Raw genomic sequence first — 25,594 nt, 5'->3', positions numbered from 1 at the left:
TTACCTGGTATGTAAAACTTCTTCAGTCCTACTTGACAGAAGGATTTTGAAGTCTAGCTTTAAGGAGAAGCTTTGTATGATACCTGTATTTAATTACTAAGAGCAATTTTACTTGTGAAGCGGACACTTACTAAATTCCAGCTGTCAGTGCTGTGTCTCATTAGCTACTTACTTTACTCCTCAAAGACATTTTTTTCCTCCCCTCCTTTAACACAGAATATAAAATGCCTGTTCTGACCTTTTGCTTGGACTCAGTTTCCGTTCAGGCTGTAGCAAATTAAAAGATTGATCATGTTGCCACAGCATTAAGATCCCACCTCCCTGGGCAGAGTTTGTTCCTGAATATTCACATATATTCCATGTGCAGTTTGGGCAGTGAGATCTTTCACTGCTTCCACTAGCAAAGATAAACAAATACAAGGTTGACACAAAACACAGGGTTGTGAAAAGCTCTTCTGAGAGAAGCATTTCTATCATTGCCACATACAGTTCTCGGTGGCAGGATTCAATGTGCTGCCATTTCCACAAGTTTCCATATTCATTTTTTGAGGTATTGTGAGATTCATGACATTCAATGGTCTTTGAACATCTGACATGTAACGTTTGGGACTTATGGCATGCATAGTAAGGTACTTATTATTGGTATTAATAGTAATATAGTTACCCATGCCATTGGACTTACACTTTGCATCCACTGAAATGTAGGGGTTTTAATAAATTTCAGTGCAATAGTCTGCAGTGCCTAGAAGTCAGGAATCTTTAACAAATGGTTCATGATACATTGCAAGCTAATTATATAATACTAAAATAATTCCTGCTTTCTGCTCCAAGTTATTCCCCTTAGGCTTTCAATAATTTCATTGTTTTGTATCTCATATCACTCTTATTGTACAAAGTGAAAAGGCTCAGGGCAGGGTTTATAAATATGTAGCTAAAAGATTTCCAAATCCAGGAGAAGTAGGTGCCCAACACCTTTTCTGACTCTTACATGATTTGATGGGGGTAGGAGTCCTGCTCAGTAATTTTGTACTTAAGCATTTAATTGAAGGATGATAGGCTGATTCTCTCATAAAGGTGCTGAGGAGTTAATTTTTTCCCTTATATATGAGAGGGAAAATGTTATGCTTCCTGTAATATATCAGCAGATTTCATAATTTATCATGTACAATTTTTCTAACAAGAGCTACAACTAAAAATGTATGTATTTTATCATTACAGTGTGTATTTTTATTGTTTATGCACCTGTTTGTTGGGTCAGTTTTCTACTAAGGTTAATAACATCGTGTAATTAAGATATTTTGCCACTACTAAATATGATAGTGCTGTTAAGATCTGATTGTTGAAAGATGCCTCTGCCCAAATTAAGGTGCAAACAAGACCATATGCCAAAGTAAATGGTACAGATTTTATTTACAATTAATTAAGAAATAGAAGAGAGAGGGGGAGAGAGAGAGTTCAAGTAGAAAATAACACCACCGTGGATCCAGCAGCATCCTGTTAGTCCTTCTTTGCTCTGGGCTTTTTGGTGGTGGGAGGTCCCAATGTCATTCAAAGCTTTTCACTATCTCTACATTTTAGCAAACAAAGGAATTAATGCTTGTTGGCTACTTATGCTATTGGTTAAATTATACCTCACCTCTAATGCTGGTTAGTCTGCATGTTCAGTCTTTCTTTTTGTCAGGTACAGTTAAAAAATAAACTCATCCTTATATCTGCTGGTATCTGTTGTCTCTTATTTTTTTTCCTTTCTTCATTGGATCTGAAATAGGGAGGACTTTTAAATTACATTATCCAGGATCTTGTAATCCCACATGATTTATGTAAATTATCTCTGATATTCACGTGGGATGAGCAACCAAACATAAGATTTCAAATCATATGCTGGAACTTTAAATATTTAAACAGAAGGTAATAAAAAATTTTGACTACAAATCATTCTTTCTGTCATCATTGGGTGAACACAAGTCCTGTTTGATTCTCCTGTTCCAGATCTGCATGACAGATTGTTTTCATACAAAACCTCACTTTATTTTACCTCCTTGCTGACAGGAAGCAGTGTCAGCTCAGAAACTTCAAACCTTTGGATAGATAAAAGCAGGAGAAGCTCCAGGCTTACTGTCAAGATACATAACAGCCAACCCTTATCACTAGGCATAATGAGATATCAACTAGTTGTGCAGTTTCAATAAACAAACCAAAGAGATTCACAAACTAGATCCTTCTTTTGCCAAGCATAATATGCATAGTTTTGCTATTAAAATCCAGTTCAGTTGAGTGCTTGCATTTAAATCTTAATTAGCTCATGTTTTGTACAGCTCATTTAAAGGACTAAAAGCTAATTTGTTAGAAATAGAATCTTATTGTTTAAATTTAAAATTATTTATGCTGTAGATGTTTGGGGTTTTTTCTTTGGGCTTGTTGTTATTGTTATTGTTGTTTTCCCCCCTAAGATTGTGATGCCATTATCCTTGAGAAATTGCATAATGTTCACAGTACTTCTTGCCTTAATAGGCAATAGACTGTAGCAGATACAGAAGAATCCTTGAGTTTTCTGGGCGTACAAGAAGCAGATTCCTCTGTTGTCACTTCCAAAACAAAATATATAACCAAGATATTAAGAACTTCTGTAGGATCATAAAACATAATAATTAACAAGCCCATGTTGAAAAACGTTAAATAAGTTTAGCCAGGAAGCAGTGGATGTAAAGCATCTTTCAAGCATTCCTGTGAATTTATGCTTTGTTAGGAATGTGTAGAGTGTAGACCTATGAAGTAAAGGTTGCTGCTGGTAAGGTTATTTGAAGCACTAATTACATTATGATGTAGAGAGAAGTCCACTTTAGATTGGAACCGAGTGTTTGTTTCCTGAGATAGGTGCTCCTACTATATCATGAAGTGTTATATACATTTGTATAATGTAATATGTATAATTGTATTATTTTTATATGTAATTGTAGTTAGGTAATAGAAATATTTAAAATATGTTTTAAATGTGTGTGCATGTGTATAATTATTCAAAACTACCTTATATTACTCACCCCAGTGGCCTGAATTTCATTTTTTAAAAAGTTAAGAATAGATGCTCTCTTTCTAAATATCTTTCATATCCTCTCTTCTGTAGGTCTTATATACCTTATACCTTTGTATTACCTTATATCATTCTGTTGTCTATGCCCCTCTTATCATTGTCTCTAACAATATCTTCAAAAAAAGGAGTAAGGAGGGTAGCACTAGGAATATGGCGTATGCATTTATTTGTGTTCATTATAATAAACTCCTAGGGTAGAAAAATCAAAAATGTTGGGTTTAGCTTGATGAAAGGAGACTTTTAATGTCAGAGACATAACACTTGTGGGAAGGAATATTTTCACCCAAATACAAGCTCAGAAGTGTTGTCTGCCACTGGCAGAAAAGCAAGCCCAGTAGTGGCCAGGATATGGGGCACTTAAGAAAACAGTTTCAACGATTATCTTAGTCAGGAGTGGTTTTAGAAAGCCTTTTTATTTCTTGTAGAAACATATAATCAAAGCTTTCCTGTTTTTGTGTAAGTGTATAGATAGTGTATAGATTTTGACACAACACCATAGCAAAGGTTGTGGTCAAGATTAGGCTTTCTCAAAAGTAAAGATAGCCCTATCAAAAACCAAACCTCACTCTATATATGCATATCAGTAGAATTCTGTTCTTAATACAAGTTAGAAAGATTTTGTTTTCATTCCAATGGAGCGAAAACAATTTTAGAAGTTGGTGTAAAATGGAACAGCTCAGGAGCCAAAACTTATCTGGTGTCATTGTTTTCATGAGAGGATTTGACACTAGAAACAACCTTGGCAGCCATGCTGAATGATTAGAAGGCTAGAAATACTTAATTTTATTTTTCATTCCAGTACAAAATAAATTTCATACTGCACTCTTAAATGTCATAATAAAATGGAGCAGTTTTCCAGTCAGCCTTTGTCAAGTGGTACTGTGTGGATGCAAGTGAAGAGAATTTTATTGCAGAAGGACTTGGCCCTTACACTATGTGGATACACAGAGGTTTAATGTGTACACTTAGGAATTGTTGTTAAATGAATATGCCTTTTAGGGAGGTACTGGCTTCAGGGAAGGTTAAGGGACTTTAAATCCTGCTGTGGGCATTATCTACTCATCTGTTTACAGTTCTTTTCTATCTGTTACCAATTTCCTATCAGTTTATACTACAGAATATCAGATGCTTTATAAATGATCCACTAAATGAGGTGGTGTATTTACCTGAGTTATTTGATGTCTTTTCTGAGGGGCATTTATTTACTCTGTCTGCTGGTTCCTGGTATTTAGGTCAATCTACTTAAAAGGATGTTAGGGAAACAATCTGTAAATTTTGGTTTAGCATGTCTTTGCATCAGCCTTTGCCATTGTCAGATCATCTGATGCCACTGCATGATCAAGTGGTTTGTGTAGTCCTTTAAGTTATCAAATTGTATGGCTTCCATTTGGATTTAATTTTTTCATGAGAGGAAACCATTGTTGCTATGAACCAGGCAGTTCTGTAAATTGTAGCTGTTCACTGTCAGTTTGGGTGTCTCCAGTTCAGTATCCCTTTCCAGGAGTAATGTGTCATGTTAAAAAGTACAATTCTAAATGTGTCATGTTAAAAAGCAATTCTAAATGTTAAAATTGGGGGGAAGAGTCTCAAGCTTGAGCAGGGAAACGACCTGTGTTTTCTAATTTTGCTTCCTAAAATTTGGGTGGCCAGGTTCTATTATTTACATGAAGCAATTGACATGCACATCTCCTAGTTTCATTTCAGAATAGTGACTCTTCATAGTCCTAAAGCTAGGATTTTAGAAACATGCATTATTGTTTTATTACTGTTAGTTGTAATTATTTGACCTGAGGCCATTCGTAATACTCAAAATGTTAGCAATTTATTTTCTAGGGAAGACAATTGATAACCTTTTGAAATTCATCTACCTATTTAAAATCTGCTTTAGAACACTGGAGACACTTTCCTACACAGATTACAAGAGTTCCTGCCTGCATGAAAATTGGTATCAAATTTCTGCTTTTTCTGTGCAGGTTTTTTTGAGATGTCTGTGTAACTAGAGGAAACAGCAGTTATGTCTATGAGAATGTCATCCTTGAAGTGTTAGAGGGACTCTCTGAAGTAGCCAAAGGCAATGCTGTCTTCTGGTTTTTTGTCTTCAAAGTTTTTGGGGGACTGTATTAGGTTCATTAAGGACAATAAAGTGCATGACATTCTTCTCAAGTACAGCAACTAATCCTAGAATCCTTTGTCTCCAAATAAAAAAAAAGCTCAAAGCCCTCTTGCAAATCTGGAAATCTGGACCAACCAAGGTGGAAAGATCCTGCCCAGTTTTCTGGTGTCCAGTCTACAAGGCTGTTGTAACTACCTGGCTCAAATATTCTGATGTGACTTAGAAAATTCTGTCAAGATGTAGCTGGATGGCTTCTGCCAGCACAAGGTTTGATGAGGCAATTTTATTTCTTGATCTTTTTGTTCCACCTCTGATTGGGTTGTCTTCCTAGCCAGATGCAATGTTAGAGAAGCGTGACTAAATCTTTTAGCTGTGTGGTGTTCATTGTGTGGATTCAGTTGGCTGAAATTGCTGGAGACAATTTAGTTCTCAGAAGCTTAAAATATTCTGTACCATAATGGAAAGATTTACTGGACAGATTCATCCCACTGAAATGTAAATATTTCAGTATTTGATCATAGCAGTATATCCCTTCATCTGAGCACAAATCACAACAGACTGGCCTGTCCTCTTTTTCTAAAAGGGTCTGGGTTCCGTAGGCATTGTTCTGAAATCACTTAAATGCTGTTTTAACTATTGCCTCCCAATCAGTGCTAAAAGAAAACAGATCTATGAAATGTCACGTGAGAAAAAACCTTCCCTGTGCATAGAACTGCTAATGCCTGATCTTTCCAATCACTGGATATTTGTATCCCTTAAAGCAGTTGGGTTTTCATAGCAGCTAATGGTCAGGGAGCCATGGGAAATGTACATGCCAGATGATGAGAGCTCCTGTATGAGCTCTCTTATAAAAGTCTACTTATTTTTTTGTAAAGTATTTTCTCTTTTTTACTGAAATTGGGTTATTCACCATTTCTGTTTTTCTTAAAACACAATGTAAGTACTTGACATAACCCTGTACATGTGTGTTAGAAAATTCTCATAGAACATCTCTGAGATTAAATCAGTTAAAATATCCCCTCAGGTTGCAGACTTTCTGTAGAGAGAGGTTTAGAGAACAGAGTTTCTTACAATGGATAATTCTAATAGGTTTCTGCTAATCAGATCAAGCTGTGTTGTGTTTTGGCAAAAAACAGACTCACTCATATGAGTGACAGGTTATTTTTCTAGAGTACAAGCAACCATTTGCTTCTGCTTTGAGAAATGCTCTCACAATAGAAAGGAAGATATTTAGGACGTGAACAGCATTCATATTTGCTCAGTATTGCTTCATTTTAGTAGGTTGAGTTGAAAGAACTCCGTGGGGTACAAGAAATCATAAAATCCTCTTTAATTATTTTCGTTCTCTGGAATACATCTTCACTGAGTAACAAAGATGTCTCATTTGGCTGGTCTTAGGTTTTGCAGTTTACCCTGTGGATACATAAGGGTTACATGGAGCTCTGCTCAGATATGCAATTGATTTATTGATTTATATGAGTCCTTAAACTCTCTTTGAACTGTGAGTCATTAATTCAGTAGTGAAAAATAATGATTAAGCAAGTGGTCCTTTGACATCATAGGTGGGAGGAGGTTTTGAGAGTTTAAATCAAGTTAGGTGAATGGTCTAATATGAGAAACTGAATTCTTTCAACACACTGGAGGTGTCGTCCGAAAAAAAAAGTTATTTCAGTTAGCTCAGATCCTTCCTGGTATTCTTTCAAAATTATTGCTTTAGTATGCTTTAGTCAATGAAATGACAATGACAGAGTCAGAAATATTTAATCATATATTTAAAGAAGTCTTCTTTAGAAAAACAAAATATAAGCAGCTTTTGTCCCCTAGTCTGTCTTAAAAGTTGCTTGTGAAGGACTCATAAGACTGACAGCTGATTTTAATAAGTCAAGATCACTTTTTTCCTGTACTTTTATTATTTTGCTCAGGAAAATACATCTGAATAATTACCAGCTTGATTGTGTAATCCATAGAGCCTCTTGACTGATGACTATCCTGCTTCAAATTAACTTGAACTGTGTCAGCGACTATGGGATTTTACTTATTTGGTTCTTCTAGGAACTATTGTTTCTTTGAGGAAGTGTTAGATGAGTCTGAGGCATATGTGATGGTCTGGATTTCTTACAATTTCAAGAATAAGAGGGAAGACAGGGCTTTAGAAAGCTCACTCTGGGTATGGGAGAACTACACTGTGAAGTGGGCTGACCACTGTTCATAGCAAGCAATGTTGCTGCTGCCAGGTAGTAAGAAAGCTGTGAGTTTATAATCTAATTTATCTTTTTGGAAGGTTTTCTGATTATAATTTGGCAGCAACAATTTTTCTGTATCTTGTGAAAAGAGGCATTTCAAAGAAAGATAGCACAAAGACTCTGGCTTTAAATGTTCCCCTAACTTTTAAGACCTATCTCAATGGTGCTGACATCTGTCAGTGGTGTAGGGTCACTTACAAGCACTCATGCAGTGTTTGGGTGGCTCCAAATGCATGCCCTTTGCACCAGACAGCTAAATCTGTGTGTGCTTCATACTGCCACCATATGAGATCAAATACTGCATCACCAAAGCCTTTCTGCACTTCACCAGTGTGACCCCTGCTATGTGAGGAATGCTAAGTTTCCCCTTGCTTTAGAGGAAAAGAGGCCCTACCTAACTAAGTTTGTCCATCCAAGTTTCCATGGTTTCTCACATAAGAAAAAGAACATCACTGGTGGGATGAAATATAGCCAATCAGTAACAAATCCACTTCATAGTAGCTGAAAAACTTCCTTCTGTATTCCTACCCAGTTTTTGTCTTGAGGTTTTTGTTTGGTATTTTTTTTCACTTGAGGCTCTGTAGATTTTTACCTGTTTATGCCAGGTGCCTGCATAACTCACAGGACCACAGATGAAGTAAATATGGATGTGTAATAAATTTACCTTCTTTTTATCTACTGTGCATGGATTGATCTATGTTCTGTCTTTAGGATTGGTTTTAATTTCCTCCTGTGTGGAGAGCCTGGTTCAAGCATGGCTTAAAGAAAGAGGCCATGAAGGTATACAGCTGATGGGAAAGTAAAAGGCAGCTGTAAAGCAGCAGTTTCCAGGCTTGATTTTGTAAATAACTAGGTTCTCAGGCACCTTTTTCATAAACAGCAGGATTCTCAGACAGTCTTCTCATAACAGTCCTTGGCTGCTCTGGGAACAGATATGAAGGTTTTGAGAACTTTTCATATCACAGTGAGAACACTAATTTTGGTTTCAATAAACAACCACGGGTATTGTAAACAAAAGGAGGGGTTAGAGTTTTCTCTGTAACCTATCATGAGCTCGGATTTTGCAATATACATGAAGTTAATTAACACTATTATAAAAGGTGACTGATTTGATCAATAAATTGGAGTCGATGCTGATCAACAAAGATGAGTCATCTCCCTTTGCTTTCAACACTCCTGTATAAAGCATATTTTACATTTCTGTATGAAAATACATTTGCTTTCTTTGTATTGCCAAATGTAGTGCACTCATTCTGTCTTTGTTTTATTTGTGTGACCTCTTTCCACAGTCATGGATTGTATTCCTGTTAAATAGTTTTGGTTGTGCTTCTCATGGCTCACATAAGACAATTTGTCCTTCCTACCCACTCTACTTCAGCAAGTCTCTTCATTCCTGTATTTTCCATCTACAAAATAGGAATAATTATTATGCATTGCTTTTGACTGGTAAAATGCTTTAAAATTCTCAGGAAGAGTGGGGTTTAAGAATCTAAGCACTTTTGTCTTCTTCCATGAACCATAAATCAGCAACTGCCATTGAACTGAGTTACTATATATACACTTTTCAGGAATCCTTCCAGAGTCCCTCCATTTCCCCTCTACTGTGTTTCAAGAAATGTGCAACTCACCTATATTAAACCACTGAGAAGCATCACTTTCCATAGTTTGTGACAACAATTCTGAAAAAAAAAACTTTATGAGAATTTTTCTCTCTGAGGGAAATTACTGATATGATATTTCTACCAATGTCTTTCTCTTTCAGAGCACCAATTTGTGTGCCTAGCTCTGGGTGACTATTTTTTGTTGGAATGACTAGTAGCTCCTAGTGTGCACACAGTGTGTGGTAATTTTTAAGTCTTGTTCTTAACATGTCCTCGATTTTCTGCTGTGGCTCTGATGTCAGTGGGTCTTTCCAGAAGCCTTCTATGATTGGCTTGTTGAGCTAGTGACCAGTCTTACTTTGAGTACAAAACATACAAAGCAAAACTCATCTTAATCATGATGTTCCTTTTTTGTGTTTTTTGTGTGTTAAGATCATTAGATTTATTTGTCTTGCAAGAGCAGGATTGTTTTGGAAGGGTTTTGAAATGCATATGTTTTGGTTTTTCTCCTTGTTATGCAACTTGGAAAATATCTGAATTTTAAGACATTTGTTTCTCTGCTCCTTGCTTTTGTTTGCATGAAACAATGATTTGGCATATAATAGTCTGGATTCTGATTTGGCTTTGCTTTATTCAGAGAAGCATTTTAGTGGCTACATTTAGGTGAGAAATGAAAATTTCTAAACTAGGCAAGAATCTATGAAAGCTCAAAGCTAATGGTGGTGCTTGCACAGACAAGACACATTTCAGTGAGATGCAGTGTGCACCTTCATTGTCTCAGTATTAGCAAGCAAAATTGACACCATATGTGCCCAACTGTAATTGCTCCATGAGGAGAAAAGAGAAACATGTCAGAGCATTTGAGTAACACCTAATTCAGCCCATGGTTATAAATAAAGCTGATGGTTGCTTAAAAACAAAAGTAAGAAAATATTATGGTTATATTATTCCTCAACAGCGCTTCCTACATAGGTGAACTTTATTACAGAGACAACACAAGTGAAAAGAAACATATAACAACTTTTTAACGGTATTTTAATGTTATTTTATTTTTTTCGCAGTAAATAAAAGTGGTTATGAGGCTCCAAGGAAAACGGCCCAGATGTTAGTGAGTTGTATGAAATTTAGTGGAAACAAGCTGTAAAAAACATAGTCATAAAACAGCCTGTCAATGCCACACATCTGGACAATGCAGCTGTATGTTCCTGCTGCTGTCATCACCCTAAGAAAACTCAATAGCCTTATTTCACCCCAATTAGGCTGCATACCAACAGAATCAGAATTACACAGGGAGGGGGTGTGTTTTCACCAAGACAGACCCTCTCAAATTCCCTTCAAGAAGTTTTTATCTTTCATTTAGGGCTAGTCCCTCTGACACTGGTCACTTTGTAAACAGTACTGCACACTATTCCCCTTGATTTGCTATCTGTTAGGTGCTTTTTAATTTATTGCTTTATAATATGTAGTCGCTTAATGTTGTTTCTTTGTTTAAAACCTAAAGAGAATTACATTTTCCTGTGAGAACTCTGTGTCTGTTGATTTTCTCATAAATCATAGGTTTTTTCCATTCTAGTTTTATTGCATACTATAGCTGAAATAACTTTATTTGAGGTCTTTGGAACCAAAGAATAGTGGTGTATGTTACCGATACATTGTTTTGTCTGTAAATGTGGCCATTTCAACCCACACGTGGTACAGTGTGAGATAGCACTTGCTCATTTCAGCATGCAAATAAATATGAGTCAAGTGCAGTATTAAAGCTATGCAAGTAGTAGTTTTGTTGTGATTTTTTTTTTTCCTTTCCAGGTGATGGAATTAGCCAAAGCCTTTCTGGACCAGGGTGAAAAATTTCCTGCAACACTAACTGGAAAGCTGTTGAAATTTCAATTGCTTTGTCTCAAACAGAAGGCTCTTCAGAGAAGAGAAGAGGAAAAGAAGGTACTATAGTATGCCCTAGGAACCTTACATTTTTGAAGACACTTCTTTGGTGTTGCTTCCATAAATCCAGCTTTCTTCTCATCTTTGTCTTTCTAAAACCGTAATTAAAGAGAAATGTGATTAGAAATATTTTTTAAAGTTGATTAGATTTTGTGCATGAAGTTCTCAATTACTCAAATGCCAATGAGAACACGGGGGAAAAAAGAAAATAAAAACACTATGGAAGAAGTCTTTGCTAGAGTGACAGCTAGCAATGGCTTAGCTGAGTGTTAGGACCAATAGAAAATAGAGCTCAGAACAGGCTTCTGCTGAATGTATCCCTGCTGAAGTAAAGGCAGGAGAGATTGTTACGTGGAAGGTATCAAGGACAGACACAGAGCAGACTATGACAGAGTTCTTGTTATGAATCTCCTCTCTGGAGGGAATTTGGAGAACTTATCTTTTCATCCTCCAGCACTAAGGCAGGATAATATTTACATAAACTTTTTCTGGCAGATGTTTGTTGAACCTTTTCTGAAAACTTCCCTGTGCTGTGTCTTTGCTTTTCCATGGCAACCAGTATTATTTCTGAACCATCTCTGCAACGTGAGCATTTGAAAAAGGTTTCTGATCCTACCAACCCTACTCTCATTTAAATCTGTTTGAGTTCTCCCTGTATGGAACAACACTACGCTCCATTCTACAGAAATCTGTTACATATTTAAGTAACAAACCCAAATATGTACCATGGTTGTTCGTTTTTGATTATGCATGTTCCTCTCCTCTGAACTCTCTCAAAACAGTACTTATTTTGAAGTCCACTTCTCAGAACCAGGTACCACATTTTCCAGTGTTCCCAAAGCTTCCTTCCATTTGTCTCCAAGGTCGTCACTACTAGCTCCAAGATTGTCTGGGACAGATTGCTTATTTGTTCTAGGAGGAATTTCACCAAGCTTGCACTGAGTCACAGATCAGACCTCTAATTTATTTCTAACATCTTTTGGAGTTGTCAGTGCTACATTTCAACAACTTACTAAACAGTTGGTTTTGCTATAGTCCTTTTCCAACAAACATTCATGAAACTGAAGAAAGTCAGTTAATTGTCAGAAAGCCATACAATTGCTGCAGTAAGTTTACCCTGTTAATTGGTGAAAACCTGTAGTGTGGAGTGTGATGATATGCAGACCTAAGAAGTCTGTGCGTGTAAAAGATGCAAGCAGAAAATAGTTTAATGGATTTTGTATAGCTGAAAAATCTGTAAATTTCTTTATCAATAGTTTTACTTGTGGGAGAAGTTGGTGGATGAAGTGTAGCACACAATCACAAGAACCTTGAATGCTGGGTGATTCCATTAAAATTGTGTCTTGTTCCCACAGAATTCAATTTATTAGGAAACTATAATTGAAATCATAGAAATATATATGAAGAATATGAGAAAAATAATGTGTTTTCAATCTGAAAAGAAATTCAAAAGCTGAAGCTGTAGAATAGATTGTTAATTGGAATTGTAAAAAAAAATTGCTTTTTTCTTAGATAGCAGTCAGTTCTTGTAAGTAAACTGTCAAACAAAACTTTGAAGTTTAATGGCAATTCAATATTAAAATGGAGTCTTTGGAGCTTTCATTTAGCAAAATTAGTCTTGTAACTGTAATTTTATTTCCCTGGTTAATTGGTGGATAGTCAATGTTGAGGGTTGAAGAGTCTCTGGCACTTACAGTTACTTCTCTGTTTTAGCCAAACTGCAAAAGTTGTCACCTCCTTTGAATTGTATCTATATCAATGTGTGACAGGCAAACACAAGTGGAGCCATTGAAGGAGAGTCAAGAATTGGAAGGCTCTTGGATATGAGGATGCTCTGCAGTACAGAGTGGGCAGAAACTGACTTCTAATTTAGAGTTCCATCTCTAAATTGGCTGCCATAGAATTTTTAATCATTTCCAACTAGCTTGTACAATACAAGTTCTGTTGCCAGCAATCTGGTTGTTGAAAAAAGGATTTTACTCGCAAATCAGTTCTCAGAAAGCAAACATATCTGTCCATGGGTCTTTTTCTTAAATAGATATCTAGAATGGATCGGCAGAACTAATACAATATGTAAATAACCAAAAATAAGGCATCCTGTATTTCATTAGGAGCAGGAGTCATAAATTGACAGGCATAAATATTATGCAGAAGAGAAGAAGTGTCTCTGAATTAGAAAACTGTTTGAGGTAGTAAAATTTTGGAATGTGAAGCTTAAAATAAAATTGCAGAAGTTAATGGGTTATTAGAAACTCCACCAAAAGCTGCACCTTGTAGGGAAGGAGTAATATGACATTAAAAGGAAAAGGAAAGAGTCCAAGAAAGGAGAGGCTCTTACTTTCTAAAGTATTTAGGTCAAGTAATGTTCTTAGTTAGAATCTTGGCAAGTCCATAAATGTCTCTGTTTATTTAAGAATTACTTAAAATTATGCAGATGCAATAGATCAAGTAGATTGTGATCTTTGTGGCATGATGATTGTATCATCTGTTTGATGTGTTCATCAGCTTAGAATTCAAAGAAGTACTATCAAAATTTCTAATTTGAAATGTCAAAGGTGGAACATTTGAAAGAAAGTAATGAAAGTCTCCAAACCCTTCATTACACAGTGGAAATAGTTTCAAGATTCTGTCAAAGACATTTCTAAATTTTTCAGAAAGGAAATTCAAGAAGGAAGGGAAAAGCAGGAAAATATTTTCTGTTTTGATTTTAAATTTGAACAAAATACAACTTCCACAGCTGGAAAGTCTGCTTTTCAGCTGGATATAGGGAAAGCAACTATATACAGTTAGCTGATCTCTCTCATTTGCATGAAGGGCTTTCCTAATTGCTTTAATAGCCTTTAAAGTGGCATCAGGAGGATTGTAACTATAAGTTAAATTAATATTTTTTAAATGTAATTTAGCTTTATAATCCTGAAATGTAATTTTTGCATAGTTTGAATGTAGTAATTTTGCTGGGCAAAAATAACGTGGACACTTTCTTGCTTTACAGAACCTACGTTACCTTAATATATTTTTTATCATTTTCATTTCAGACCGACTCAGTTTTTCTGGATTTATAGAGTGAGGCTTTGGGACACTTAAAATATCTTTTTTTTGTCCTGTACTCTTAAATTACTAGGAAGAGCTTTATGTAGGTGTTTTTATTTGAAGATAATGAGAATAGCTGAGTAATATCCTGTGTGAAATGAACGCACAACTCTTGATTCTAGTTTACATTAGACAGATATTTACATCAAAGAAAAATAGTGCTGGTACCATTTTACACCACAGTCGAGAGTGTTAACAGAGATGTTAAAGATATTAACAGATACTGAATTTTTGCCATATTTCCCTTCAGTCCAAGGAAGATTTCTGGCTGCTGCAAGTGCTGTAGTGGAAGTAACTAAAGCACAGGGGTTTTTCACTCATCTTTCTATCCATATGCATTTTGTTAGTTTGGTAGATATAATGTCTACCTACCTCTTGCAGTTCCTTTTTTATGTGAAGTCTTAGCATTATGACTGAGTAAGAGCATCTAAATAATTGAATGTGTGTTTGAGTAGGAAAAAGCAGGGTGTTCAAGACAGCTCCACCACATGAATATTATAGCAGCTGAGAGGGAAAAGTGTGAAAATAAAAAAAATTGAACACCTAAAGTTTTTCAACACTCTGACCTTTGTTCTTCACAAAGGCTTTAATGAGACTTCATTTATTCATCTTGTCAGGCAGAACAGCTGAAAAAAGAAAAGGAGAAAGCGAGAGAAAAAGAAAAAGAAAAAGATAAGAAATCTCCTGATAAGACAGGTGGAAAAGATAGTAAAGGAAAAAAGTCAGAGTCATCATCCCCTGTTAAAAAGGACACCAAATTCAAACAACGGGGAGAAGTGGAAGTGAAAGACAAATACATTGGTATGTAAAATATGATTATTTACTCCTGGGAAACCTTTGGAATACTTAGTTTTGTTCCATGTTGAAAAGTCAAGATCTATTTGGCAATATCAAAATTTTGCCACTTTGCATTTGAAGAGGGCACTGTGTTCTGCTCACTGTTAGGATGGATTGTGCAGTCCAAGAAGTAAGATACAGATAAGTTACATGTGGCATGTCAACATCAAAATGTTTGGGCATATGTAAGACTACAATAAACTAGCCAAATAAATCCCACAGAAAGCCTATCCTAGATAAAGATTTCAGAATAATTAAATATCAGTATCCAAAGGTGGCTTTCTCCTTGTACTATAGTTTAAAACACAGCTGACAGAGTTGTCAACCCTGTCAGTGAAAAAGTTTTTCATTACTTCCAATCTAGGCTTACCCTCTTTATATTTGTTCTAATATAGCTGTATAAAGAAAGGGGGGAAAAAAACATGCCTCAAATTCAAAGACAGTCTATATCTGTTTCTGGTAGCTAGCAGTCATTTTATAATTCATATCTAATACATTATCATCTTTCTGAAATTAAATATTTCTGCTTTTGAGTAATATTGAGATTACTTGCATTAATGTCTTTCCTCTTTTGCATACGGACTAGTCACTGATAATTAGAACTGACTGACTGTTATTCACTTATCATGATTATTAGCATAATCATAATTATAATTTAAAATGGCAGGCAGTCTTCAGCATGTACACATTGGAATTTTTGGATCTCTGTAGGTGACTGTGCAGACACTTGTCTTTTTTGTTAAAAATAATTAAAGTTCAGTAATTGTATGTGCTCATATTTTTTCTTCCTGCAGTAACTGAGACAAATTTATGTATTTCATTTTCAGTACTAGGAGTGAAATAATAAGCTAGTTTTCTTCTGGTTTTGATTTTTACCTTATGCAATATATTTGTTGGACTGTGGTGGCTGCTTCCTCAGTCAATCTCTCTCTAAATTTCTGTGTTATTTTATGTTTAGCTAATATTACAGGCAACAGAGAGCCTGCTACTCCAGGTGGTAGCAGCATTTGCATAGCCCTGGGCATCTGGCCGAGCACAGGCAGATGTCAGTACCAGGCTACCTTTTTTTCCTTCCTTGGATAAATGAGTCCCACAAATAGAGGAGTCAGTAAAGCACTTTTACATCTGATGTGTTAGTAAGCATAAGAAAGGATCTTAAAGCTAAATATAGTATAAAGCTGTGATTTGCTTTTAGTGTAGGTTTGTCTGCACTAACTCTATGTGTTTCAGCATTGATGGAGAGATACAGGACCTCCAGCAGATAGTTTCTGTTAACTTAAGATAAATAACTGTACTGGATGAATTAAGTCACTTGATACTGATCTTACTACCTGTATTTCTCCATAAGGCATAAAATGAAACTACACAACTCTAGAGCTTCTAGAGAGTTCATGTCTACTCATATCATGCTTAACCTTTTGCTTTGATACTGAAACGCTGCCATGCATATTTCTGTGTAGCTGATAAGCCCAAATAGAACAGGCACTCAATGAAACTCCTCATCTACATTTTAATATGAATTTGGATATGCCCCTGCCACCTAAAAGGACTAGTGTGAATTGGTATTACCAGCTGATGAGGATTTTGCCAAGAATTACATCTAGTGAACATGAACCTGTTGTGTAGGGAGGAGTCAGCAATGAGTCAGCTGATACCTGCAGCTAATCCTTTGAAATTATTATGACTTGGGTAATCTTTCATGTAAGATACAGTAACTTACTTTTTGTCCAGCTCTATGCCCAGCTTTATGCAGGATGAAATAGGATAGTTTAAACTACCATTAAGACATGTGCATATGTCCTGACACTAAACTCCTCTGAGAGGAGCAATTACAGAAATGCTGCTACAACATTCTGATTATAATCAGCTTTTGCAGTTTTTCTCCTGGTCTTTCTCCAATTATTACTTCTGACTTGTATTCTTCCTGCTGTGTTCTAGGTGGTTTGGTGCAGAAGAACTGAGTCTTATGCTCATATTTTTTGAATTTATATGTAATTTTCCCAATAAGAGTATAAAAGAACTATTTCTGTAACCTTCATTTGTATAACCCCATATAGTCAAGTAAAAAATCTATTTTGTTTAGATGATGAATGTTCTTATTCCAATTTGTTTTTGTTGTGTTTTGAACAGATGATGAACCAGATGATGGTGCTCATTATTACGTTATCATTCTGGGTTTCCCCAATCTTCAGTTGTTACCTGTCTTGATTGAGCTTGGGATTAACATTTCAAGTGTAATTCAAATTTCTTCTGAAAATTACAAGCCATTGCAGATATACTTAGAAGCAACTAAACTTCAAAAACAATCTTCACTTTCACTTGAAGGTAATCTGGTCATTAAAAAAAATATGTAAAAAGGAGATAATTTTATATACAGGAAATTACTGTTCTGGCTGTGTTTTTCTCCCTCTCTATGCCTTGTGTTTGTGTGAGCAGCTGTGTTTCCCAGTGCAAAAGTAGTATTGCCATTGGTTGGCCACCAAACCAAATGGTTTGCCAGTGCAAAAACTGGACAGTAGAAAGAGGGACTGACTAAGCAGGCAGAGTTTGCAGCCACAGTAGCCACCAAAGAATGTTTTATCAAATGAATACTTCTGTGAATTGTTAGGAAGTGTACTGGTAAGAAAACTTGGCTCATTTGGTAATTTCAATGAAAGTGAACAGTTGGCTGCTTTGGGACTGTGGCCCCAGCCACAGGAGAATATGCCTCAGAATAATGTTCTGTAATTATACTCAGCTGTCCCAAGGCTGTTAACACTTTTCTTGAACTGGGATGCTGGTAAGCAGCGAGCTAAATATGTGTCATCAGTGATGGCTGGCTATCCTGAGCTGCAGTGACATAGCCAGCAGATCAAGGGAAACAGTTATTCCCTGCTGCTTGACTGTCATGAGAATAGAATTATGGACTCTACAGTACAAAAAAAAAAATACCAATAAACTCTGTTCAATCCAGAAAACAGCCTCCCTATAAGGACTGGCTAAAGGACCTTGACAGAAGAAAAAGTGGTTGTGATCATGAATGGCCTTTGGAATTTTCAGGCCCCAGAGACAGGGTGAAAGTCTGGAGAAAGTCTCTTGGTGGAAAAGGATTGAGTTAGGGATTACTTAAACAAACTGGACACACATAAGTCCATGGGACCTGATGGGATTCACTCAGGAATACTGAGGGGCTGGCTGTGATGTCACTGCAAGGCCTCTGTTAATTACTTTTGAAAAAACATGGCAATTGGAAAACATGCCTGAGAACTGGAGGAAAGCATCACTCCTATCTTCAGAAATGGCAGGAATAACTCAGGAATGTAAAGGCCACTCAGACTCTTCTGTGTCTCTGGGAAGATGATAGAACAGCTAATCCTGGAAACATTTCCAGGCACATGAAGGACAAGGAGTTGGTCATTTAGCATGGATTTGCCAATGGAAATCATTCTTAACCAACCTGATAACCCTACTATGACAAAATGACTGTCTTGGTAGAGGAGGAGGAAGCAGTGAATATTGTCTGTCCTGACTCAGTAAGACCTTTGGCACTGTCTTCTCATAAAGAAGCTGGGTAAGTAAACACTGAGTTAGATTGAAAACTGGCTGAATGTCCTGGCCTAGAGGGTATCTGAGGGGATTTGTGGTGTGAGTCCAGCTGAACATCTTTGTTAGTGATCAGGAGAGTTCCCTCAGTGAGTACTCTTATGATACAAAACAGGGTGGAATGGCTGAAACAATACAGAATTGTGCTGGTTTTCAGAGGGTCCTCAACAGGATGGAAAAATGGTCTGGCAGGACCCCATAGAATTTGGCAAGGGCTAAATCCTGCACCAGTTCATGGTGGGGGCTGACTGGCTGGAAAGTAGCTCTGCACAGAAGGACTCAGGGGGGGTGGCAATGGTGTGAACATGAGCCCTGTGCCTTTGTAGCTAACTAGGCTAGTGATATCCAAGGCTGCATCAGGTCAAGAGATTTGAACTTTCTTTTGTGTTCAGCACTGGTGAGGCCATACTGAGAGTTCTGTGTCCAGTTCTGGACTCCTTAGTAAAGGAGAGATAAGGAGCTATCGGAGAGAGTCCATCAAATGACCACAAGTATGTTCAAAGGGCTGGAGCATCTCTCATGTGAGGAGAGGCTGAGAGACCTGGGAATGTTAACCCTGGAGAAGAAAGAGCCTGGAGAGAACTCATCAATGTGTATAAATGCCTGAAAGGAATGTGGAAAGAAAAGGAAGCCAGGCTCTTTTTCAGTGGTGTTCAAGGACAGGACAAGAGGCAATGGCAAAACTGAACAGGGGGTGTTAGCTGAAGACAAAGAAACACTTGTTTGCTGTGAGGGTGACTGAGCACTGTCACAGACTGCCCAGAGAGGTCATGGAGTCTTCATTCTTGAAGGTACTCAGAAGCCATCATGGTCCTGGGCAGTCTGCTCTTGGCGACCCTCCTTGAGCAGAGGAGTTTCACCAGATGAGCCCCTCAGGTTCCTTTCAGGATCAAGCATTGTACTTGGAATAAAAGATGATGGCAAGATATTTGGGGGGTATTTTTTAATCCCCAAGTTAGGTGTCAGATATTTGATGAGACTCTAAGGATGGAAATAATTTAACAATACTTAGAGTAGACTGATACATGATTTGTGCTTTATGTTAAAGGGAGACACTGTACCATGATTTGTCAAATACTCATACATTTTAGATATAGAAGCAGAGAAAAGAAAGGAAGATGAAGCTAAGAAAGACCTGGAAACATTTTGGAAATTCCTGGAGCCCATTCTGAGCAGTGGAAAACATGGATCGAGTCTCTTTGATGTTGCCAGGCTTCATTACCTAGTTAAGGAAAGTGACTTTCCCCCTGATTGGACAGACAGAGAAATGCTGGTCAGTACATTCTGTTTTTTACATTACATGCCATGCTTTAGGGTTTGTAATTTTTAAGAACACTTTAGGAATTTAATCTCAAGTCTTCTCTGAAACACAACCACAGTAGTTAGTATATTTGTAATCATAAACAGAAATTATTTCCTATGTATCCAACAACTTCATTCAGCATCTGTTTACAAGGAGTCCTTCGAATAAAAATGCCTGATTTGAATTTTCTTTGTATTGTAGGCCGCAGCAAAAGGGTTGTAAAATAGTTCGAGGTTTTAAAGTTATTGAACATGTTTGCATCTCGTTCGAGAGTCATATGTGTGTATGAAATAATACAGAAGTTATATTTTTGTCCTCATAACATCACGTCTACTTACTGCACCTCAGAATAGTCACATGAGAAAAAAATAGCTGAATGCAAGAATACCTTTTGATAAACAATGTTGCTTTATCATACTCAGTACTGCTTATTTTTGTCCAAAACATGGCTCTAGTTTATTATAGTCTGCTGAGTCAGGACTATTACCAGGCACTGAAGGAGAAAGTGAATCATTAGAAATGTTTTCCATCCTAGATTCTCACATATAGTGAAGAAAAAGAGTCCAGTATTTCTCAATCTACAGTGTCAGCAGTAAAAATACAAACTGCTAAAACAAAATAAGGCAACATGCTATAATTTAACCTACTGTATTTGTAGTCTGTATTATTAGGATTAAAGGACATTCTAGGGTTAAACTACATTCTTCTAACCCTTACTTGTAGTACGGTAGATCCTGTATACAAACAACTCACAGTGATGTCCAAAACATTCATTGAAAATGCCTTAATTGTGGAATGTAGGCCTGCTACTTATAATATTACTTATCATTATACTCTTTATGTAATCTTACCATGCCAAGCCCCTTTTGGGAAAACAGTTTCTATCTTCCCTATAATCACATCTTACAGGGTTTTTACTTTTGAATATCTTGCAATATTATTCTCCTATATTATAGTTGAAATAAAGGAAAAACCATCTGTCACTGAAACAGATTTAAACAAATTGGAGTTACAATTTCATGAGCCCTACAGGAGTTATAATTTCATGAGCCCTACAGAAGTAAGAAAGTTTGTAAGTTTTTTAAGAAACAAGTGCAGAGCATATAAGTTCTGAAATCATAGGTTGGTAAAGTAAGTCCATTGTTGTGGACTTTCTGGAGAATCTCTGAGTCCAAGCTTGCTGCATCTCTGAAGTGCAAGACACACAGGAGGAAAATTCTTGGGGCAAAATGTCAGACATAAATATGAAAATGACAGAGTGTTGCATACTGCAAGTAGTCTCTGCTCTCAGATTTGAGATCTTTAAAATAGAAAATACTTTTAAAAATATTTACTTTGTTGAAGAGTCACTAATGGTTAGACTTAAAAACTAAGGATAAAAATCTGTGTCCTGAGGAGACACCAGCCAAATTGAATTACAAATTTGTAATTATGCTAAACTTTGCTTGGATCCCATTGAGTAGCAGGGTTTTGTTACTTATGACTTTGTAAAAAATCTTATTTTGTTTAAAAGACTGCATTGAAAACACTCCAACATTTTATATAAAACTTTTACATGCTCTAGTGATACCTTACATATACAAATGTATGGATGAAAAGGTGTTATACTAACCCATTCTTCAGAAGAACATTGGACTGGAAAAACAAAAGTGCAAGAATATTAATGAACATTCTGTTTTCTCAAATAGAATTTCTTTCCTAAGTGTCTCTTCTAGTTTTTAAATGTTATGGAAATGTAGTCAAGTATTCCATAACTTAGTGATTTGGAATTGCCAGTTTCCCAGTGTCATGAAGAGCCACTGAGTTGAGGAAAGCAGATGTTTTTGTTTGTTATTTTGGGTTTGTTATTTTTCTTAGTGCCTAATGTCAGTCGTGCTTCTTCACTGTATTCTATTTTAGGAAATTTAAAATTGAGACATTCAATGTTGTTACAAGAGACTTGCCCTAAATTCACAAAAGTGAAAAAATCACTCAGAAAAGGGCTTTTTACAGAAATCATCTAAAAGTGATAATAATTCCATCCTTTCCACAAAGTTCAGGTTGTACAGGAGAGGAATACATCCATTAAAGCTGCTGAAACTTGAATGTTTCATGTGGTCTCCTACAGAGTATTGGTATTTGTACAAGAACCTTTAATATTTAAAATAGCTGTTGCTATTATTCTTTTTATTCCTCCCAAGCTTTGGTGAAAACCACAGTATTTGACCTCAAGAACCATGACTCTTACCTTGTCAGATTTTTGCAGATACAGTGCCCTCCTTCTGGACATTTGGGCACTATGCTGACATTCCTTCACTCACAACTGTGGATTTCAGAATGCCATTCTTGAGACTTTCTTTGTTTTCAAAGAGCAACAGAAAGAAAGAAAATAATATGAGATTATATTAATTACCTGGTTAGGGGTTTATTTTTTATCCTTTTAGAGCAGGGAAATTATTGAACTTGCAAATATGCTGCAGGTTGATCACTCGTGAAAATGTACATACATTACAAAATACTTTAATTTTTCTCTTCCATTCCTTCCCATCCAAAAAACCCCCTTAATTTCCATCTGCAAGGTAGCAGACCTTGAATAGTTACTGTTAAGACAAGTAAGACTTTATAACATCTAAAGCACTTTGGCAATATTCAGTCCATACTCTGCTGTGGCAGTGTGAAGGCAAATAAAATGAAGATTTTAGAATAACTCTATAAAACATACTGAATTGGTGGAGGAAAAAGTCTTTTGGAAAATTTATAAACAGATGTAGATCTGCTGGTTAAAGAGCTAATGACTGCTGTCACCAAGTTACATGACATTTTATACACACTCTTCATCCTTTCTCTCACAGCTTGAATTGGGTACTGTGGTGTTTGAACACATTGCTTGTTTGATGTATGACTGCCTGGACTGGAGAAGACAGCATTGCAACTACTTGGAAAACACCAAGTTTATTAATGTGGCTGTGTTACCAGAGAGCAAATCAACACAACCATCTTCACTTGAGGCACGGACCCTTCTCTTCTTGTTGAGAATAACTAATTATAGGGTAGAATTGCCTGTCTTTAATATTGACTCAAAAATTCACCTTGGACCATCACTCTGTGAATAATTTTCAGTGAATGAAAGTTGTATTTTTGGTTTTAGCATTTAAACCCCAAAAAATGAGAAAAAAATAGCTGAGCATTGGGGAAACAGAAAGGGGAATTGGAAGGATCCTAGAGGCATAATGTATCATAGGTGTAGAAATTTCTTAAATAGTGTCTGATGATACATTCTTGTGTCTGAAAAATCAATATGCCTGCACAGAGCTACTATGCAATGTTGCAGATCTATGAACTGTCAAAAAAAAAAGATTTTTAGTTCTATGCAAGATTGATTTCCTTATTTTACTTATAGTAGGAAAAATGTTAAATAGGCAGAAGAAAGTAACTTATTAGACCATGTGCTACATTCTTACTATCTTGTTCCAATTAAAAGTTTAGCATGTAGTCTAGGGTGAGTAACCAAAGCTAAATGAAACTAAGTTCTCCCACCTATTTGTGCAATACCCATTTGTTTTATGGTTTCTGATTTTTTTATTTTACCTTTCATTCACTTAGGAGCAACCAGCACCACAGATGTCACCTACAAGGAAAAAAGGGAAACAAGAAGAAATTCTGCCAACAATAGTTCTGTCAGAGAGTATGTTTAAAGGGTTAAAGCACCCATCTGTAGTTGATCCCTCTGTCAAACCATTCATTCATCTGACAGCGCAAATCCTCAAAATTATTTGTGCAGTTAGCTGAAGATGTGTATCCTGGTGATTGCATTGTGGAAGTGTTTGAGTGGTGATAACCAAGTTCTTTAGAAAATCTTATTTTCTAATTGTTCCTAGTCAAATTCAGATTTCAAACATTTTAGCAATTTTGTCTGACCTCTAACTTTGTTGGACTCTTCAATAAATATTGCCTGAAAGTTCACAGAATCACAGAATATTCTGAGTTGGAAGGGACCTACAAGGATCACAGAGTCCAACTTAGCCCCACATAAGACATCACAGCATGTACCTGAAACCATTTTCCAAATGCTTCTTGAACTGTCAGGCTTGGTGCTTTCACCACTTTCCTATGGAGCCTGTTACACCCACCTTCTGGGTGAAAATTTCTCTAATACCCAACCTAAAGCTCCCCTGACTCAAGGTGAGGCTGCCCCAGTGCAGAGCAGAGCGGGACAATTCCCTCCCTTGCCTGGCTGGTGATGCTGTGCCCCAGGACACAGCTGGCCCTCCTGGCTGCCCGGGCATGGCTGGCTCATACTAGGTTTTCCATCAAACAGGACCCCTGGGCTGCTTTCTGTGGTGCTGCTCTCCAGCATCTTATTCCCCAGTCTGTACAACCAGGGTTGCCTCATTCCAGGCACAGAACCCAACACTTCTGTTTTTTAAGCTACACAAGGTTGATAATTGCCCTGCCCTCTAATTGCCCCTAAGGTCTCTCTTCAGGGCCTCCCTGCCTCTGGGAGAGTCAAACAGCTCCTCCCAGTTTTGCATTATCTGCAAACTTGCAGAACTCACTTGGACTATAAGTTAGCATTTCAAAACTAACATATCTTAATGTTCTATCTCTTAATATAGCAGAAGAAACTTCCGTTCTGTTTCCTTCTGTGGACATGAGATATTACAATGACTTGCTGTATCAAATTCCTGAGGAGTACTTTTCTGTACCCTTAATGCTGAGCTGCATGTTGGAACAGGTGGGAATGTTCTCTTTTTAGTTTCTGTGGCTATTTTGGCCTAGACTTAACCTAATATAATGAATTGTCAAAGATCAATAAATCCATCTGTTTAAACCTAAAATATGAGACAGTGCATTGAGGCACTGAGCAAGGACATTCAATACAAAGGAGTCAAAACTCCAAACTTTTTTTTCTTTCATGTTGTCCACTTACCCTGTGTGTATATATATATATATATATATATATATATATATATATATATATATAGTGTTACTCCATAATTAATTTTTGAAGACTACAAATATAATCAAATTAGGAGAAAGGTGCAATTTCTTATCCAAGTCAATAACAAGTTTTTGTGCCCTTCAGCAGTGTCATTGATACTCAACTTTTGTTGGTTTACTCAGTTCAAAGGTCTTAGGTCAAGTCTAACATAAGAGCATCAATGCTTGTGCTAGAGAGATCTGACTTCTGCTGAATTCAGGCACAATCTGATTTAGAAGAGACACACAATATGATTTGGAAATCCTTCTTTTAGGAGTAACATTTCAGCATAATTTTGGGGTTTTTTCTTTTCATAACTTAGCCTGAAAATAGACTGGGTAAGAATAAAGTCCAGCACCTAATAGAAAAACAGTTTTAAATTACCTGTATTCCTTCACAATCCTTAACATTTCAAATTGGAAATATTTTTCTTCTTATCCTTTCAAAAGCATCTAATAGAGAAAACATTTAATTCTGTTTTCCACAGTCCTTGCTTTGTGCAGCAACTAACTTGGAAAATTGTATTTTTGCTACCTGTAGAAAAAAATTAGACTTTTCTTCCCTCACAGAATTTCTGGTTGTGTGCTTAGCTTATAGCAGGATTTGCTTGGTATTTCTGGTAAAGTTAAGCAGCAGTCATACTGTGATGAAAGCTAACATATACTGTATTTGCCAGGTTATTGCAAGTGAGGAAGACCTTCCACCACCAAGTCTTGTGTCACTAGAGCCTCAGGAAGATGAGCTGCATCGTGCCATTGCAGATCATATAATCTCTGTCCTTCCTTCTCTTTACCTTCCTATGAGTGAAAAAAAGGTTTGTGTTGTCTTTCATTCATTTA

The 25,594-nt window shown here is 36.6% G+C and overlaps 1 protein-coding gene across 1 annotated transcript in view; it reads left to right on the top strand.

Annotated features, from left to right (window-relative positions):
- Positions 1–25,594, top strand: part of SPAG17 (sperm associated antigen 17) — an 86,455-nt gene that overhangs the window by 10,276 nt on the left and 50,585 nt on the right. The window contains 8 exon segments of the mRNA XM_059466217.1: positions 10,852–10,983; positions 14,691–14,874; positions 17,041–17,235; positions 19,584–19,765; positions 22,627–22,782; positions 23,378–23,459; positions 24,391–24,509; positions 25,432–25,569. Coding sequence (XP_059322200.1) covers positions 10,852–10,983; positions 14,691–14,874; positions 17,041–17,235; positions 19,584–19,765; positions 22,627–22,782; positions 23,378–23,459; positions 24,391–24,509; positions 25,432–25,569 — 1,188 coding nt within the window.

Source organism: Ammospiza nelsoni, chromosome 2 (genome assembly GCF_027579445.1).
Source record: "Ammospiza nelsoni isolate bAmmNel1 chromosome 2, bAmmNel1.pri, whole genome shotgun sequence".
Classification (NCBI taxonomy): Eukaryota; Metazoa; Chordata; class Aves; order Passeriformes; family Passerellidae; genus Ammospiza; species Ammospiza nelsoni.
Note: the sequence above shows the minus strand (reverse complement) of the source record. Positions and strands in the feature narration are given on the sequence as shown.